The sequence below is a fragment of the Amphiprion ocellaris genome, chromosome 8 (assembly GCF_022539595.1).
Source record: "Amphiprion ocellaris isolate individual 3 ecotype Okinawa chromosome 8, ASM2253959v1, whole genome shotgun sequence".
Taxonomy (NCBI): domain Eukaryota; kingdom Metazoa; phylum Chordata; class Actinopteri; family Pomacentridae; genus Amphiprion; species Amphiprion ocellaris.
Window position 1 is genome coordinate 7,044,866 of NC_072773.1, and position 19,913 is coordinate 7,064,778.

Sequence of the window (19,913 nt, forward strand, 5' to 3'; positions counted from 1 at the left end):
GTAAATTTTAGAGCTTCTTCTCCCTGAATCTACCTTTAGACCTCTAAAATCCTCAGAGCAACTGCTGTTCCACGATCGAGGCAGGTAGGTAATGAAGATGGTGTTTTTGCATTGGCAGCATTTCTCTTTAAGACAATCATTCCTTTTTTCATTGATCTTTTCAAGAAAAATATTTATATATACATTTTTTCCATGGCTTTTGATTGCCCTTGATGGTCTAAATATTTTAATATTATGTATTTATTTTAATTTAAAATATAAACTTACAAGTTGCAATCCTGTTTTGGCCTGCTTTAACAAATAATTATCTGATGTGTTCCACAAATTGATTTGACAGGTCTTTTTCCTGTCTGGCTATTTGTACATATTTTTGTTATTGCTTGTCTTATAGCATGTGCACCGATTTAGTTGCATTAAAACATGCTATATACTGAACAGAAACTCATTTTGACTTCAAATTTACTTATAACCAGCTTGCACAAATAGTGAAAAAAAAAATCTATCACACAACACCCTCCAAAAACCAAGTGATCAAGGCAAGGCAAGTTTATTAGTATAGCACAATCCATACAAGGCAATTCAAAGTGCTTTACAATGACAAAGAAATGGATTCAGAAAAAATGATTTAAAGGTAGAGATACATTAAAATCATCAAAATAAAACATAAAAGTAGACATTACGATCATAAAAGTGCATTAAAAGATAAGAAAATAGATTGAGCCTCTAAGAGAATGCTGCAGTAAACAATATGGTTTAAAAGAGCTGGCAGTTTGAGCAGACCTCAGGTGTTCAGGAAGTTTGTTCCACAGGTGAGGAGCATAATAGCTGAACATTGCTCCACTGGTCTTGATTTTGATTCTGGGAACACACAGTAAACCTGTCCCTGATGACCTGAGATGGATGCTGGATGCTTCATATGGAGCTAATAAGTCCAGGATGTGTTTTGGTCCAAGACCATTCAGTGCTTTGTAGACCAGGACTAAGATTTTGAACACTCTCCTTTGACTAATAGGAAGCCAGTGTACTGATGTGAGGACTGGTGTAATGTGGTCCAGTTTCCTGGTATTAGTTAGGACTCTGACAGCAGTGTTCTGGATCAGCTGCAGCTGCTTGATCAAATCGATCAAAGCAGAAGTTCCGCTTAAAAACCTGTCTTGGCAAACCACCATTTTTTGAAAATATATGTATTTCATATGTTTTCCAGGAAGACATGCTCCACATTAACGCCACTTTACCGAACTATTCTTAAGAAATTCCTGAGGATGAAGGTCTGCAGCGGCTGCATAATATTGACGGGTCACCTCCACTGCTGTGCTGCTTATCGGTGCAATAGACGATCTTCGGACTGACCGTGGACCGGTAGGACGGCTGCTCGGTCCTCGGTGAGTCTGGGTGTAGTTTTTGTTATGACTCCGGACGGAGGATTGCCCCATGACTGTGAGTCATCAGTACACCCACCTGTTTTGTTGTTTCCCAAAGTTTTATTTTTAGAAACCTGAGACGCAGCGACACACCAACGCCCAGTGACCCAATCTGCCTCTGGGACAGCAGTTAGTCAGCACGGAACATTTGATTTAAATAAATAAAAATATTTTTAAAAAATAATTCATTAACGAACTATTGGATTTTTGTGTTGTTACTCAGCAACTGTGTATTCATTTTTCATTTTATTCGTACTTTAAATTCACTACTGTTTTTTCCTCCGTGCGCGCTCCTGCCGTCCGCGCCCCCGCACAAAAGGTTCCAACACATCACAACGGGAGCGCGCAGAACGGTCAAACCCACTCCCACTGAAACGCTCCACCCTGTCATTAACTCTACCACTCTGAATTTAAATTCAAACTGTCCTCTGAGGTTCAACTTCACTGGCAAGTTTTAGAAACAGACGAAAGTATCACAACAGATAAATTAGACTTTTAAAAAATACATTCCCTCTGAATGATTATACAGTATTGACCTATAATATATACATTTTTTTATATTATATTAGAAAATTAATAGCACAGGATTAAAAAAAACATAGCATTAACGTCTGATTAACTTACAATAAAGTCACTATTTAGGTATGATCACAGAATAATGTTACAAAAAATAAAAAATAAAATGAGGACCTGCCGTAAATTCAAACTTTACTGCAGCTCCAGGCTGACCAGAACCATTTAGGTTAACTTTTTAATTTTTTTTTTTTTTTTTTTTTTTTTTTTTAAAGAATATTGCCCAGGAACAAACAAAAACAAAACCAACAAAAGAATAATAATGAACCTGGTTCGGGTTGGATATCACTTAAATATGTATATATCTGAATAAATATTACTTACACATGCAGTTGATGATTTTTATTTTACTTTGTTTTATTTTAAAAATGCCTTTAAAAACACTACAGCCTGTATTGAATTTAGTGTTTCCCATCTCTCTGCTGCTTTATATTGAATTTACATAATCCGACACTGACCTCTAGCTGTGAAAATATGTCATTACAAGACAACGGTATTGAATTAAATTGAAAAGGCCATTTATAGATAATATAACAGTTGTTTGTTGTCTGTTTTTCCGGCCCTGCATATATAAATTTGCATTTTAAAAAATGTACTCGTTCACAGTGCGGTTCTACATACTCAAATCTCGCGAGATTTGCACAACGCGAGACTTAGATGGTCAGGTAAACGGCAGGAAGAAACGTAAGATGGCAGCACAGTTCTACCTGTGGGAGGAAAGGTGGCATTTAAAGTGATAGACACAACTCACAGCTACTTTCGGTACGGACACTGTTTTTGTTTTCACTTTAGGCAATTTTGGAGACACCTAATGTCTCATTAAGCCGTTAGAAACAAGAAATTGTATAGTATACGAAGCTGTCCTAGCTAGCATTTACAGTTAACAACCGTCAGCCCACTAATGACTGTTTTATTTACTTTCTTTTAAAGGATTAAGTTGCTTAAACATCTAACAATTATAGAGGAAGACATATACACAGCAGCCACGCTGTTGAGCCAACAAATGGCTTTATTTGTGTCTTAAAATCAAATGTGGAAATCACAAAAAACAAATCAAATAACCTAGTGTTTTATATTTAGTTCTTTTACACCAAGTTAGCTAGGTCTGTCAAGTATAAGGGCTGTTGTACAAACAGAAATACCAATAGCTGCCAAATTCTTGTCTAAAATGTTATTTACATGAGACAGTACAATAGAAATATGTGTTATGTGCCATTGCAACCGAACAATATTGAGTCAGATGGTGGATTTCAGCTTACAGTGATGCATCCACTTTTATGTAACTCAAACTAGTATCAACATGAGCGTATTTCTGTTATTATTATTGTAAATATGCAAGTACATTCGTAATTTTGCACTCTGTGACAAATGTCTTTCTAAACATATGAATTAATTAATGTTTAATAAATGCCATGTTTTTTTGGATCTATATAAAAGATCTTAGAGAAGTTTATCTGTTGACATCTGTGTGTGTCAGAGAGAGTTTTATTGTGAAAATCTATTTTTTTATTGTAGACATATTGTGATCACTTAAAAATATATATGCTGTAGTTTTTTTTATAGCCTTAAGTGTGATTTGTGAATTTGAAGAATTTTCTAAATGTGCAGAATTGGATGAGACATAATATAGTCAGTGCTTTGATGCTGTGGTAGAAATAAGTGAATTTTTGAAAAAGAAAAGTGTACCGGTAATTATTATATAGTTAATTTTACCAAAAATATAAGATGCAATGATGTGTAGTTCCTATAGGATTGTGAAAATTTGAATAGAAAAAAAAAATTCCAATAGAACTGTGAAAATTTCTTATAGAGCCAAACATGTTTCCGATATTGTGGACAGATTGTCTTATGATATTTAAAAACAAACAAACACTGGAGTCCTATTTATTAGATTCTATCCAAAAAGATTAAAATTCCGTTGGGCTTTTTCCCTTGTTAGGTCTCTGTAAAACAGGATTCAATATTATAGGGCAAGTATAGTACAACTTTAGCTGTTTATATATTGCTGTGTAAGAGACAAAGGAAATATGTTTATATCACTCTCAGCTCCAACAAAATAAGGCCTGTTTTTTACATTGACCTATAATATGAAATTTTTAGTGACTCAAGTTTGGAGAAATGGTTCAAGCTCATGATCAATTATGAATCTAACTTGTTATACATAAATTAAGAAAACCTTTTCAGTAATATATATTTTTTCTTGTGCTCTATGTCATCTGTTTTCTAGACAGAGGCTTATTCTTTCCATAATTATTTACACTAAAAGACCACAATAATTTAAAAATTCCAAGGTTTGTTTGTCTTTATATCACTTACATTAGTTTGTCAGCCATTATTACCATGTACGCTGTGAATTAGTGACATTATTGTTCATGTCAGCTTTAAAAGGCAGCATAAAACAAACAGAACAACATGATGACAATTAGCGCTCATTAACTGCTGCATTCACACTCACTTCATCAAACCCCAGGAATTTGCGTGAGTAAATGGAGGTGCGTGTGCAGTTTTTAGAGAATAGCAACGGTGAGATCTGAGACGAGTAGCAATTGCCTGAACAACAGGAGCTCAGATGCTAATTGACAAATTGACGTCACATGTCAAAGAGAAATCAGAGGCTTTTTGTTTGAGCTAAGTGGTGGGTCGTTAGTTGTAATTAACAAGCCGACTGATCAGGTAATATTGGCAACAAGCCTTTAATTATTCTGTCTGAGTGGCAGGTTTAGGAGTTCCCAGTGTAATACTTGAAGCAGGAGCTTTAAGTGACAAAGGTGGATGTTACATTTGGAGTTTTTACACTGGCAGCACTGTTCTTGGTGTAAGATTCTTGTCTTTTCCATCTTTTCTTCTCAGATGTGATGCAAACTGAAACTTCAGCAAGATGGACCTCCTGAAGAAGAGCCTCTATCTTACTGTTAGGAGCTGATGTGTGGAACAGTCCTAACGGGTAAAGTGCAAGCTTGATTAGAGACTTCACAACTCGCAATTCTTAGTTAGCAGCTGAGTACAGCAAAAAAGGCGACAAATGGTGACTCACTGACTCATATGTTTAAGTGTTTCCTGCTTTATTATTGCAGTAGTGTTATTGCAAAATGCCAAAAAATATCACGTCATGCCAAACTTTTGTACTTTACAGTCAGTTTTTCCGAATTTGTAGAATTGCCACAGCCTGTTTTGTGCAAGAACAAAGCAAACAGTACATTTTGTAGAACCTGGAAAATTTTCTGGGTAGATTTTCAGCCATCCAGGTCATGGTAATCCTCTTACATGACAGTTGAAACATCTTCAAAAACAAAAAAGAGAAGTCCAGTTTTTACCAAAGCTCTTAGGATTACCTAAATAATTCCAATATTGGCATTTCTGGATATTTGACACATAAAATATCAGATTAATCTACATCAAAATAGAATTTTTGAAGCCCATTTTGCAATTTTCTTATTGCCAACTGATAAAACACAAGTGATTTGAACATTTACATCTGCAGTTTTGAACTCAGATTTCTCTACTGCATAGGATTAGCGTGTTTTCTGTCATCTAAAGTTAGTGTCTGCAGTGATAACAGTACCAAAAAAGTAAAGAAATCTGTGAACAGTCACAGCTGTACTGCAGCTATGACAGCTAGACAGTGACTTCTATAACCACTAGTAGCTCTACTGTTGCAAAATAATGGATGTGCTGCTCATGCAAAACTACACCACCTTAAGGGGATTATTGAGCTCCACTGAGCTGCAGTGAAGGTTTTTTTTCCCTCCAATACTGTCAACAGAATGATTTAATGTTAATTATCAAGACATGAAGCTTTAGTAGCATCTCACTCAAGGTCAGCAGCTCACAGTTATACCACAGGAAGTGTGTAAAACCTCGGAGACACTTTTTCCTTCTCGTCACTAATTAGATAATTAACAAGCAGGTTTGACCAGATTTGCCTTCAGTCAATTGAAAGCCGTATGCGGTCATGTAAACACCAGGTTAGAGGACGTCTAATCATCTAATTAAACTGCTGGGTCATTTAAAAAACCTGCACTAATTATACAACAGCAAACAAGCGTGGAGGATAAATCATTTACGAATCAGAAAATCCTCGGAGGGAGCATATACTTGTTCATTTGCACGCAACCTAAATTCATTATTTATCCCAGAGAATGAATAAATTGTCCCCGCTAGCCTGTGATTCAACTTGAGCTTGTGAAAAATTCAGCCTGTGCTGCTGTAGCCAGTATCTAATGAAAATAACAGAGCGAAGGAAGAAGGCAGAAAGGCTTTAATGATCGGATTTGGGTTAGTTAGGAGTGGAAACGGAGAAAATAATGAGAAAGTGGAAAGGAAGGAAGAGAGTTCGGGGAGAAAGAAGGACAAGTTTCGAATTGATCAATTGATTGTACTCATTACTTTTAATGCACTTCCTGGCTCATCCCCTGATCATAACTCCTGACTTTGAGGATTTTCTGCTGGGCAACTAAACTTGGATCTTATAAAATCTTAAAAATGCTTCTCAAAACCTGGTTTCACTGAACGGCTGAAACTCATACATGTGCACGTCTTTGCACCTTATTAGTCAGCTTTCTCACATTTTTGCAACTTGATCCGACTTTTTACTGTGAGCTTGTGTTGTTTTGTTGTTCTGTGTCCATTCCTTACTCTTTAAAAATAAAAGGAGTGAAGGAGTAAAAAGGGAGTGATCGGTGTGAATGAACATGAAACAATGATTTTTCTCTCTCATTTTTTACAATTTTCTTGTAACCCTGAATAGGCAAGTGCAACAGTGCCTTATTCATTAGGCTACTTGTTTTTTTTTTTTGTTTTTTTTTTTTAAATTATTATTATTTTTTTAACCTGTTCAGTTGACTGACAGGGTGAAATATATAGACATTGGCTTTAAACAACACAATTGGTCGCTGAAGTCACTGGCAGACAGACATTTGAAGAAGTTATAATCTCCAAAGCAATATAAACTTTGTGTATTTTACAGAATGTATGCATGTTATTCAGTTTATCTGTCAGTGGCTTAACATTGTGGCTAATTGGTGTATTTGTGTATGTTGGAAGGAGTGGAAATTAATGAGAAAGTAGAAAGGAGGAGAATTTGGTACAGTGAGAAAGAAGGACAAGTTTTGGATTGATCAATTCATTATTGGTAATTTTTTTTCTTATTTTTAGACTTGCACTTTGAGCCAACTTTTTACTGTGAACATGTGTTTTATTGTTTTGTGTACCTTTTTGTAAAGCTTGAGTGCAAAAAAGAAAAGGAAAGGAGTATAAAACAAGTATGAGAGGTGTGAATTAAGATTTAAAGATTATTTGTGTCTCTCATTTCCACTTTAACTTGGTTTTCTTGGAGCTTTTTGCAAACTTTGTGTCTTCTACACCACGTATGAGTGTTATTCACTTTACCTGTCAGCGGTTTTAGCATTGTGGCTAATTAGTGTATTTGTGTATGTTGGAAGGAGTGGAAATTAATGAGAAAGTAGAAAGGAGGAGAATTTGGTACGGTGAGAAAGAAGGACAAGTTTCGGATTGATCAGTTCATTATTGGTCTTTTTTTTTCTTATTTTTAGACTTGCATCTCAATCCAACTTTTTACTGTGAACTTGAGTTGTTTTATTGTTTTGTGTGCCTTTTTGTGAAGCCCCAGTGCAAAAAAAGTAGATAGATAGATAGATAGATAGATAGATAGATAGATAGATAGATAGATAGATAGATAGATAGATAGATAGATAGATAGATAGATAGATAGATAGATACATAGATAGATACTTTATTAATCCCGAGGGAAATTTAAGGGTGAACAAACTCTGACAAAGATGGAGCTAACGAAGAAGCCGCCACTCGTGTCAGCGCCGGAAGTCAAAGTAAAGGAGAAAAGGAGTAAAAAGGGAGTGTGAGGCGTGTGAATTAAGATAACTCCACTTTAGCTCGATTTTCTTGGAGCTGTATACAAATTTTGTCAGATTTTACACCATATATGCGTGTTATTCACTTTACCTGTCAGTGGTTTTAACGTTGTGCCTAATCTGCGTTTCTGTGTGTGTTGGAAGGAGTGAAAATTAATGAGAAAGTGGAAGGGAGGAGAGTTTGGTACAACGAAAGAAAGAAGGAAAAGTTTCCAACTGATTATTATTAGTTAGCTTTTTCTTATTTATAGACTTGATCCAACTTTTTTACTGTGAACTTGTCTTGTTTTATTGCTTTACATGCTTTATAATCTTGTTTTTTATTCTGTATGTTCTTGTTACTTTTGATCTCTGGATCTACTGTTGCTTCGCTTTCTCTCTTTTTGTTGTCTACATGAGCTTATGTTGATTTTCTTTATTTAACACTTGTGCTGTAAAGGTGCTAAACAAATATACTTGCTTTCCTTTCTAAAGCTCAAGTGCAAGAAAGAAAATGAGAGAATGAGTAAAGAGGGAGTGAGAGAGGTGTGAATTAACTTGAAAAGATGATTGTCTCCCTCATTACTTCACTTGGTTTACCCGGTGAACAGGCGAGTGCATTTATGTGTGTGTGTTTGCAGGGTGGCCACAAGGATCTGGGATCTTTATCCCTCCGCCTTCCAGAGAGAGAGTGAGAGCGAGAGACATAGAGATGCAGAGAGAGAGAGAGAGAGAGAGAGAGAGAGAGAGAGAGAGAGAGAGAGAGAGAGAGAGAGAGAGAGAGAGAGAGAGAGAGAGAGAGAGAGAGAGAGAGAGAGAGAGAGAGAGAGAGAGAGAGAGAGAGAGAGAGAGAGAGAGAGAGAGAGAGAGAGAGAGAGAGAGAGAGAGAGAGAGAGAGAGAGAGAGAGAGAGAGAGCACATGCAGAGAGGAGCTGGGACCAGAGACAGAGCAGAACAGAGCTGTCAAGCTGCGAGGAGGCAGCAGAGAGACGACTTTGTCTTGGAATACAGTTTCCCCTCCATCTCCCACATATCAACTCACAAACACACACACACACGGTAAAGTGTGTGTTTGCTGCTCTTTACAAGAAGCAGTGAATTATTCCAAGGATCTGTCTGGACTCGCTCACGGCTGACACACTTGGACTGTTGAAGAGTGTTTGGACTCAGCATCTTGGACTCTAAAAGGATTCAAATTGTGTGGTGTTTTTTTGTTGTTTTTTTTTTGTTCAACACTTCTTGCAGTTGAGATTGCTGTGTTTTGCTGGCAGCGTTCGGCAGGTTTGAACTCTTGCTGTGTGTGATGAGGAGGAGGATGTGTTGGCCGGTGACAGCGGTGCTGCTGGTCCACCTCGGGGCCACCTTAACGGGAGCATGGAGAGCATCTCAGCCAAGACTGCAGTTCTCACACTCTGGTAAGAAGCAACACGTCCTTTTTTTAATCTCTTGTTTTTAGAATTTACATTTGCAGGTGAATCATGCACTCCTTCTCATTTTTCATTTTCTTCTATTAATGCCCACACACTTAAGTTATGCAATGCATGGACAAATTATGCCTTTCAACCCATCTACCTGTGTACATCTTCCTTTTTGTGCTTTTTTCCATCTGTTCTAACAACGTGCAGTGAATTAATTATCTTCCATTCGTTTAGTTTTGGTGTGTTTTTATCCCACGGCCACCGTCACTTTCTCCTCTCACTGTGAGAAACGCTCAGAGTTTTATATCTAAATTACATATTCAGCATTTGAAATAGATAGAGATGCAGTCCAGGAAAATTGCCACCTTTCAATGTGTACGTTTTGTCCATTGTTTCTACATTATGCTCATGAAAGTTGCTCAAACAAAGAGGCATCACTGTGAAACCACAAGAAAACACAGTCAGGTGATGAGACAGGTTGCAAACAAGCCAAAAGTTCAGCCAGATTACAGCATCTGAACCCATTTATTTAGTGAGTGCATCTGGATAATCTATTAATGTACAGAAAAGTGATATTTCAAATACAACTTCTGAAAACACAGAAGGTTGAGTTGAACCAGTCGACCAGCCAGGATTTTGTGATGTTTACTCCTGACAGTTTAGGCAATCATTTTAGTGTTTATCCACATTTTCTTTGGCAAAAATTTCCTGGCATGAAAATATCAGCTCCAATGTAATCAATATTAACAGCAAGTCTTTCCAAAGCAGAATACAAGCAACCAGAATTGTAACTAGGAAACCGTTTTATTGCCCTTTTCCTCTAGAAATCAAATCTTTTGCCAACATCTTTGAAACATTTTGGTATTTTAATTTCACACCCAAACACATCCCTCCCTGTCATAAATTGACTTCTTGACAGCACAGCTCCTCTTCCCCTCCTCCCTCTTAGGATTTGGAAAACTGTCAGTGTCTGTTAGCTTCAGTTGTGGCTAACAAAGAAATAATTATCAGATGGCAGAAATCCCAGATCCAGATTGTCACCAAATTAATTATTCTTTGGCCGAAGTCCGATCTGTTCGCCATAGTGAAGTGCAAAAAACCTGCAGACAGACGACAGAGTCTCATCATGCATTGGTTTAAGGTGTATTTCCTGCTTTCTCTTTTACATCCCTGTGCAGCATAAACACAAGTTATGAAATTGTGCTGAGCAGAAGCGCTATTAACAGGTTGATGCATGGTTGAATTGGCGTTATCAGCTGGTGATAGTTTGTTTTAACCTTGTGGGAGCAGCAGCAGTGGGGTGGGGTTTGCCTCACTGGTGAACACAAGGATTTCAACTTGATGCATGTGTGCCAAACAGATCAGGACTTAACACTTTGACCCATGTTGTGTGTTTGAGTATAAGAAACGTGACGGTCGAAAGCAATGAGAAAGAAAGATCTGCGTCTTGTAATTAAAACAGGATTTGGGGATTTGATGGTTGGCCCTCTTAGCTGTATTTATGGCGAATCCCCTTAAATTAAAAGGATTTTTTTAAGGCATTCAGGCCTTTAGTTACAGCGAGGTAAACTTAACTCCCTTTAATTGTGTTTACCAGAGCCGTCATAGAGTAAGAAACCAACTGATTACACGTTCTTACATAAGCCGGCCAAAACTCTAAAGGCAGTAGATGTGATAAGGCTGGAGACCGATAATGACCTAGAAAGTACAGAGAGAAGGAAGAAGGACAACCTTGTCAGATTCTCCCAGGTGGGATTTTACCTCTAATGAAATGTGAAAATGTGAAGAGCTGCTAAAGTAGCTTTGTGTGTCTGCGAGCACAAACTAACTTCATGTGCTTGTGTGTCCTTGAGTATATTTATGTGTGGTTGCAATGAGCTTGGGGTGTGAAGTGTATAAAAAGTGCTTGTGCGCTCGAGATAAAAGCTGTTGCATATGCACTTAAATAGAGCTGCTTCATTTCCAGGATCTCTGCCCACTTCGCTCTTTGTTGTATATTCTGCTGAGGCGAATCCTCGTGTCTTTGAACAGCTGAGGCTTCTGTATGTTTCATATCTACAACGGGCCAGTATACCCACTGCTGGAAAAAAAGAACAAAACATAAGTGTGATGTGTATAGGGATTGTGACAGGCTTCTCGTCCATCATCATGTTTGTGTGATTGCTCTTTCTCCCTCTCTGTGGGAGCTCCATACTGTGGTCATTTCCCTTCTCAGCACCGCAGAGGTTTTCCTCAGACGCAGGGAGGAGATTTTTTTGTTGTTGTTGTTGTGGAATTGCTGTAATTAGAAAAGGATTTCAGCTCCACTTAAACACTTTGACTCTGAGGTTGTTTGGCAGGTCACAGACACTGTACATAATGATTTGACTTGATCTCCGAGTTTCACGGCAGACTGCTAATTGAAAAAAAAAAACTGTCAAGTTCGATATTTAAAGCATTTCACTGTCGTTTCACCCCGTCATTGAAGTAAATTTGCTGCTGTGAGGAGAAAACTGAACACTTCCCAGTGATTCAACCGAGAGTTCCTGCAGTAAAATTATGACAGAAAAAGATGAAAACATAAAACCATTTGGGAAACTGCTAACCAAATTATACAAAATTAAGATCAGTAATCCAATTTACGTGTTAATATGCTGTATAATATAATATCTATCTATGCATCTATCCATCCATCTATCGACGTGACTGAAGACCCATCAGCACTGAGAAGATAGATGATAGCTGGTCCTGAACTCAGCCACTTGGTTGTGCAGTATGAGGCAGCATGTGGGACCAAAGAGGGTACTGAACACACCAGCTACTATAAGGAGACAGAACGAGCACAAAGAGTGTTCCTTGAGAAATTAGAAAAGCTATCAGAAGCCATGAAAGATATGGGCAATCCTTTCCAGGAGGAGAGTCAGGACCTGCTTTCACTCGATACAAAGGATATTGCTCACCATCATCATTGATGGTGTAGCGTTGGTGAACAGTCTGCCCCAACGGAGTTCAAAGACGATCGAAGAGTATGCAATGCTCGATGTCCTTCCTACAATACAAGCATACTCTACCAAGTACAGGAGAACAGACATTGTGTTTGATGGCTACTGGCCATCTAGTCTGAAAGCTGAAACTAGATCAAAGCAAGGATGTGGGGTGAGACGCATGGTGACAGGGGAGGGCAAAATTCGCTCAAACTGGTGAAACTTCCTGAGAGAAAACGACAACAAACCTGAGTTGTGCAACTTTCTGGCTGATAACATTGCATGTGTAGCAACACCAAATGTGGTCACTGTGACCAAGGAAGAAGATGCTGTCAGCAATCGCACCATCAATCTGGGTGGGGTGGCACCGTGCAGTCATGAAGAAGCCGACATGCAGATCTTTGTGCATGCCAGGCATGCAACAGAAGCAGGCAGCAAAGTCATCACGGTCAAAGCCAACGACACAGATGTTGTCGTCATTGCAGTCAGTGTTCTGCAGGCATTTCAGGATCTAGGTCTGCAGCAGTTCTGGGTTGCCTTTGGCCAAGGACAGAAGCTGAGATGGGTTCTTGTACATGACTTGTGTTGCACTCTTGCAGACAAGAGCAAAGGGATGCTCTTCTTCCATGCCTTCACTGGCTGCAATGTTGTTTCAGCAGTCCGTGGCAAAGGGAAGAAGTCTGCTTGGCAAACCTGGGATGTTTGTGATGAGGCTTCCGGTGTCTTCAGCAAACTCAGCTAGTACCCACCTGTAGTGGATGATGAATGACAGATCCAGCACAGCTGAAGGTGTCAATGATACGAAGTTGGACATGTGTGCTCAGAAGCAGAAGCCATACAAAGCCGTTCCTCCAACCTGAGCAGCGCTGAAGCAGCATGTGAAGCATGCTGCCTATCAGGCAGGCTGCATCTGGAGTCAGTCAACAGTATGTCAACCAGAAACTCAGACTCCTGCCATGCAAGGAGATCTGTGGCAGATCATCTGGACAGAGCTCTCACCCATTGCAGAGAATTTCCAGCAGCTGACTAAGTGTGGATGCAAGTCTGAATGCTGCGGTCGATGAAAATGCTACTGCTTTGGTCTGACCTGCGCAACACCGTGCAGTTGCAGATGTGAGGTTTAGAAGCGTTGTAGTATACTCATCCAGGCAGCAAGACAACAAATGACAAACGAGTAATGGCTTTTACTGCCTACATGTACATCCAATAATATATCGGACTGATGGTGCCTATGATATGGGCACTTTTTACCCTGGCATGGTAGGCCATCCTGGCTCCCGGACTAACTAGGTTCAGGTGGGCTACCAACAATGACACAGTGGGGAAGGGGGATGATTCTGATGCCTCTGTTTCACAACTGTTACTGCGGTTAGCACTGGCAGGCCTTTGCACAATTTAGTTAAAAAAAATCAACAGCTTTAGAGACCAGCTCACACCCCAGCTCAAACTCCAACCCACAATTTAGAGCTTAGGACACCAGCGCCTTATCCATTAAACCACTGGGGCTTTCTTTCATGGTTTTGTTAACATACAAAGACTTTTACCGCAGAACAACAATGCCAAACTGACCACTGGCAGTAAGACATTTGAAGAAGATATAATGAATATAAAAACTGGGTTTTTTTTTTGTTTTTTTTTTACACCAGTCAGATTTTTTTTATGTTTGTTTCACCTCATCTGACAGTCTTTTTAATGTTGTGACTGATCCTTGAAGTCATGCATGTTGGTTTACACATCAGTGGTTTACTAGCGAGGTATGTTGAGCCGAAAATAAGAGTTTTCAATGTCACAAAGTAACTGATGCTGCAGAGGAGGTTTTGTTCAGAGTTTGGGATTTAAATCTGTTGTAAGATGCTCCACCTTTTCATTGATTCTTTCAATATTCTCTATGATTGATACAGACTATCAACTGAAGGAATACATCATATCTGTTGGGCTGTATGTTAATAATCCCAGTGAATGAAGCCATGCAGTTACAGTTGCACAAACTACATGTGTTGTGTTGCTATGGGAACCTTCATGCAGTCTGTTGGTGATCCAGAAATGCATAAATAAGTCTTTCTGCTTGCTTCTTATTTGCTGCCAGGACCATGTTGTGCTGCTGTTAACACAGTTATTAGAACATATTCGTCTATTTGTGACTATCATAGAACATAAGCAACTGATAACATTGTTTTTACTTTGATTTGACCAAAAACTAAAGTGATCCTTCATTAGAGGACAGTGTCAGACCTAAATGTACTTCTTCAATATGATGTTTAAATGTAAGAAATTTAAAATTTAGGAGCTCTAATGTGTAACTATGCCATGCTACAAACAATCAGCTATGTTGAGAGCGCACTGAGTGGTAAATAAAATATATTAACTTGCACAATTAACCATTTTCTTCCAGCATTCCTCTCTTTCATCCGTTGCAGTAACAGTGCTTTATACCGTAATACATTTTTGCATTCTTCGTAGTTCTCTGTTATACCAACCTGTTTCTCTTGGCTGAAGTTTGTGTGAAAGAAGAGTCAAATGACATGTCAAACCCCTCTTTCATAAGACTACTGTGTTAAACCTGGGCTAAGTTAAGTTTATAAACCACCTATAGTTCCTGGGGGCTATGCTTACATGAAAGATAATTAAAACATAATTAAGCAATGTTTGGAGATAAAACATGATCAGGATTCAAACTTGGAATATATAATGTTTGTTCTTTGTGGATCTGTGATGCGAAATTGCTGGGGTAGCTTTTAAAACCACAACAATGTCTCATATTGCCACCACCAAGACAAAGATGCTAGTAGTGCAGTGGTTTCGATCCATCAACCTTTGTGTTACGGGGCCCAGCACTCTTCAACTGCACCACTCTGCTGTTATAAACTATAATCCCTGACTTAGGACAATGTCTCATCCTTTAGGCTTGGGCAGTTTAGTCAGTGTAAAGATGAACATACAGCAGCAGGGAGCAAACAGTAATGCAAAACACTGAAGACACTGGCGCCATGAGACAAAAGCAATGATTGCAATGAAGCAACAATGCTAATGCTGGCTGAATAACACAGTGGACACTGAGGTCACTGGCAGCGATAAAGAGACAAAGAAAAACAAAGGGAGGAGGAGACAAAGCAGATGCAAAACATATGGAAGTTGTAACATCTAAAGTACAAACACCAGTTGCATTACTAACCTATCTATCATTGAGGCAGACCAAAAATACTGACTTTCATTTTCAAAGCCTGACAGCCTACATGAATTTTGTGGTCTCCAAAGTTTCTCAGTCTAGAAACACAATTAAAGTGCTGTCAAGAGTAGGGGGAATCATATGTGTGGACTTATTAGGATGCTTTTCTTCCTCAATATAGTGTTTACATTTATGTGAAAAACACACCAATAGCACTGTTAGCAAAGTTGGCAGGGCGCTATTTTGGCCACGTCTGTCTTTGCACAAATTGCCTCATTTAGTCAAATGGCACAATCTTAATATAACGAGCCAAAAAGTCTGTGTTCCCCATCTACTTTATAAAAGTGTCTATGGATACCCCAGTTGCAGGGACTATAACACACCCCAGATGGGACTTAAGGGCAACCAGAAAGTTTCCAACCTGCTTATATCTGGACTCAAAAAGTTACCCACACCCCAGATGGGACTTAAACCCGCAACCCCTGGCTTAGGAGGCCAGTGCTTTTCCATTAGGCCACTGGGGCTTTTTTTATGACAAGTTTAGTTAACCTACAAAGAATTTCATTACAAGGAAACAATGTGCCCTATATAAACATTAGCTTGAATCAACACAGATTGACAAAACAACTTCTTTAGAAGGGAACCAATGCCAAGAAACAGCTGTTAACAGAGGATGGTTTTGATCCATCAACCTCTGGGTTGTGGGCTCAGCATGTTTCCACTGTGCCACTCTGCTGTGGTAAGCTGCAGTATGATTGGAAACAAACCCTGAAGTATTGTTCCAAAAAATTATTTTATATGGAAATATCATCAGATTCACCGCACAGCATTTTATTTTATTTCGTGTGTATGGTGAGTTTATCAGGCAATGTTGCAACTATAAGAGTAATAGATTAGCGATGCAGAATAGAAGCCTGGGAATATCTCTGAAGTGAGAGCAGGTTAACATGCAATCTTAATGGACTCCGTTTCGGTCACTATTTCAGACTCGTTGGATTGTGTGACAACACAAACAGAAAAATATGTACATGACAACAGCTTTATTTTGAATTTGGTTGTATTAAAATATGGTATCAGTGAGCACAGAGAGCGGAAGAGAAGCAAACAGATGTAAACAGCTGCTGAGTATAGGTTGCACAGTAACCCACCAGTTCTTCAGAATTGGTTTAAAATGGAAGTTTCCACCATTTCTGAATGTCTCTTAGCTTTACAATTGCTTCCACATTAGATTCAAAACATGCTAACACTAAGGCATTTCCTATTTCCCCCCCCCCCCCCGGAACCACACCGCCACCACACACACACAAAAAAAGAGTGGTAAAGGAGCGGCGCAGGGATTTTAGCGCCGCTAGAACGAATGTAGAGGAAACCCTGCAAGTAATCTACTGAATCTTCAATTTCTTAGATGCTGGTACTGCATAAAGATTCTTATGTTCACTCTTGCAGCCAACATTTGATGCGCTTTAAGACATTGTAGAGTTAGCAGAAGCAGGATTATGAAAAGTTTGAATTAGGCTAATATTGATTCATTAGCTTGACTGTAGCAGTTCAATGAATTTCTTATACAAAAACAAGTACTGACTGTTCAGTTTCTATGTAATCGCTTGATAAAATGGTTAAATAATAGTTATGTTAGGGCTAGAGGAATGGAAGTAGTAAGACTTTTCTTTTTCTGCAGCTTTAATTTTACACCTTCAAGTTTACAAAACATACAGGACACAATAAAGATGTATTTTCACCATATGGGACATTTAAGAACTGTTTGCTTGTCAGCGAGTGAGGTCCCGTCAGTGTTGGAGAGATTTCTTCTCATTGGTAAAATGTAATCAGACTGACTGACCAGACACCTTCTTATGTCTGAAAAAGCCCCCAGCTTTAAATACTTAAATACATTCCTGATTGCCTCCTAAACCCCAACCCTACCTCTTAACGACTAAATTATCCCAGTTATTCACTCAAACCTCTGGGCTAATACTAAAGTGTAATGAGTCCATTATCCCAAGCCGGTCAGTGAATGGTAGTGTGATTTTCTTGGTGATAGATGGCAGTTAGAGATACCATATCACCGCTGAACACACTCACACACAACAGACATTTTCTTGCAAAACTTTGGGTGGACTACTCCACACGTTACTGCTATATACCTGAATTTAGCTACAGAAAACACAAGAACATGAAGGGAAACTGCAGTTACATGCACACACATAAAATATGTTGCTTTTAAAACACAAACACAGATGCTTGTGTTTGTAAAAATGCAAGCTCCTAAACATAGCTATGATGGGTAGAACCATGCAAACACCCTTACTGTTCCATCAACACCACCTTTAAAACTGTCACATTAAAATATAAACAATCATCACCACAGTAAATGTCCATAAATGCTTCAGAGGAGCAGTGGCTAGTTTATTAACTCCATTTGAATCTATTAACTCACAAAGAGGCTGAGTCATGTTTTATTCATACCAGCATTCACTTCAATGAATTGGTTTGCCATAGACGTTTAATGTCACTGGAGAATTGAGGAATTAAATCGTATGAGTTTGTTTGCTGTGAGTGGAGACAGTGGCTTTGATAATTCACCCCATACCGCTGATTGCCTGTGATGGTTGTAATCCAGGCGTTTAAACTCGTTCCGCTGCTTCCTTCTGGACAAATGCCAAAATCATAATGTAAATGTAATGAGTCGTTTTCAGTTGCTATTAGCATGTAAATTTCTTGGTTATTATGCATGGTAGATTAGTTCGTCAGTGTCCAGATGCATGTTTGCCCATGTGCTTGTTTGTAAAATTCAATTTAGGTTTCTTCAGAGGGGGAAAAATGTGCTGCACAATTACAAGCTGTTGGAGTATGTCTTGAAATATTTTCTTTTTTTCTTCATTTTTATGAAGGACAAAGCCAAGGTGGTGCCCACTGGTGAAATATAAGCAGCTGCTTCCATACAAAACCCATATGAGCTGATTATGATGAAGAAGAAGGACATTGTGTAGTTGTGTAGTCTAAGATTCACACAAACCAGCTGCTCATTTGACTGTTGTTGGCCTCATATGAATGCAGATAGATTGTAAAAAAATAAACGTACAGGCTACCTGAAACATATCAGCCTTAACAAGATAGTCCACTGGTTTTAAACCTGCTGTGTGGATTTTATTTGAATTTGCAGATTATTACTGCTGCTTTCTGACATATTCTAGCCTAACATTAAACTTTAGCTTCTCCTACCAAAAAACTCTTTTAACTGTGCAATTCTACCTAAAATCATTAAAGATCAAATCCTGAGAACGAGGCAGTAATGGTCAGTAGCAAGTAAGCAGCAGTCACTTTGTTGCATTGTGTTTCGTGTATGTATGTAGCTTCAACTGTTAGATTACTGTCAGACTAATTCATTAAGTTTTTGGACAATACGTTGCTGAAAATAAAAATTTATTTTTTAGATTTTAACCATCTCAACTCCAAGCAGTTTCTGGGCATTTTCACAGAAACCTTGTGTCTGTCATTACAAATGTCTGTATTGTAAACATCCACTTTTAAGTCTCTGAACCTCAAGCAGATGAGTCACTAATGGCTTCATTGCACCAAAGATCGGAGAGTTTTTTTTTTTTTTTTTTTTACAAAATCTTATGTTTGCAAACAGTTTCATTTTTAAATGAGACATGTAGAATAAAGTGATGTTGATGAAATACCACAATTTTAAGCTCAAGTTTCTGACAAAACCACACACATCACATGATTCGTTCAAGGACCATACGAAAGTTGAAAATCAGATGATTCTTTTTGTTTTTAAAGTTTCTATGTTTGATAAATGGTGCGACTTTGTAGACTTTTTAAAAACATACCATTCTTTTCAAACCTGTTTGTGAGATTTGTGGTTCAGAGGGTTGAACAAAACAAAAATGGAGATTTTTTCATCTGTACAGCATCCCAGTAACACAGCATTAAGGCTCTCTGGTTTGGCTGCTGTAATCATACAGTATTTAGGATAAATCTGTGGATGTTCTCAGTCATCCAGGTCATGATAAGTCTCAAGCAAGCATAAATTATGGCAACTGGACTAACCTCGTGTGAGTCAAAAACGTTTCACCTCTCATCCAAGAGGCTTCTTCAGTTCTGAAAGCCTGGTGGGGAGTACCAGATATTTATCCACCAGGAGGGTGGTGGCAAAAACAAGTGGACAAAGACCCGAAACCAATAGACTCGTTAGGAGTCGTTAGCCTTTGATGGGCGGTCGTTACCCCTCCCAGCCCTCTAGGAGGGTGGTTGGGGGTCACCTGACTGCAGGTGGGACAGATGGCTGCACCTCCTTGGGAGGGCTCTAAGAACTGCGTTGTAAGTGGGAGATAAGTGGTGTCTGAGGCCCCCTCCTCTGTTCAAAGATGGCCGTTCTAGTTTGACATGAATGGCTTCTTTTACCCCTCTCTCAAACCATCTGTCCTCTCTGGCTAGAATGCGCACCTTGTGGTCATCAAAGGAGTGCCCCTTCTCCTTGAGGTGGAGGTGGACTGCTG

General features: G+C 38.7%; 1 protein-coding gene across 2 annotated transcripts in view; it reads left to right on the forward strand.

The window, feature by feature from the left end:
• Window positions 1–8,799: 8,799 nt before the first annotated feature.
• Window positions 8,800–19,913, forward strand: part of sema3h (sema domain, immunoglobulin domain (Ig), short basic domain, secreted, (semaphorin) 3H) — a 90,192-nt gene continuing 79,078 nt past the window's right edge. For both annotated transcript variants that reach the window (XM_023288761.3, XM_023288762.3), the window contains exon 1: window positions 8,800–9,276. In XM_023288761.3, coding sequence (XP_023144529.1) covers window positions 9,165–9,276 — 112 coding nt within the window. In that variant the 5' untranslated portion in view covers window positions 8,800–9,164. The remainder of the gene's footprint in view (window positions 9,277–19,913) is intronic.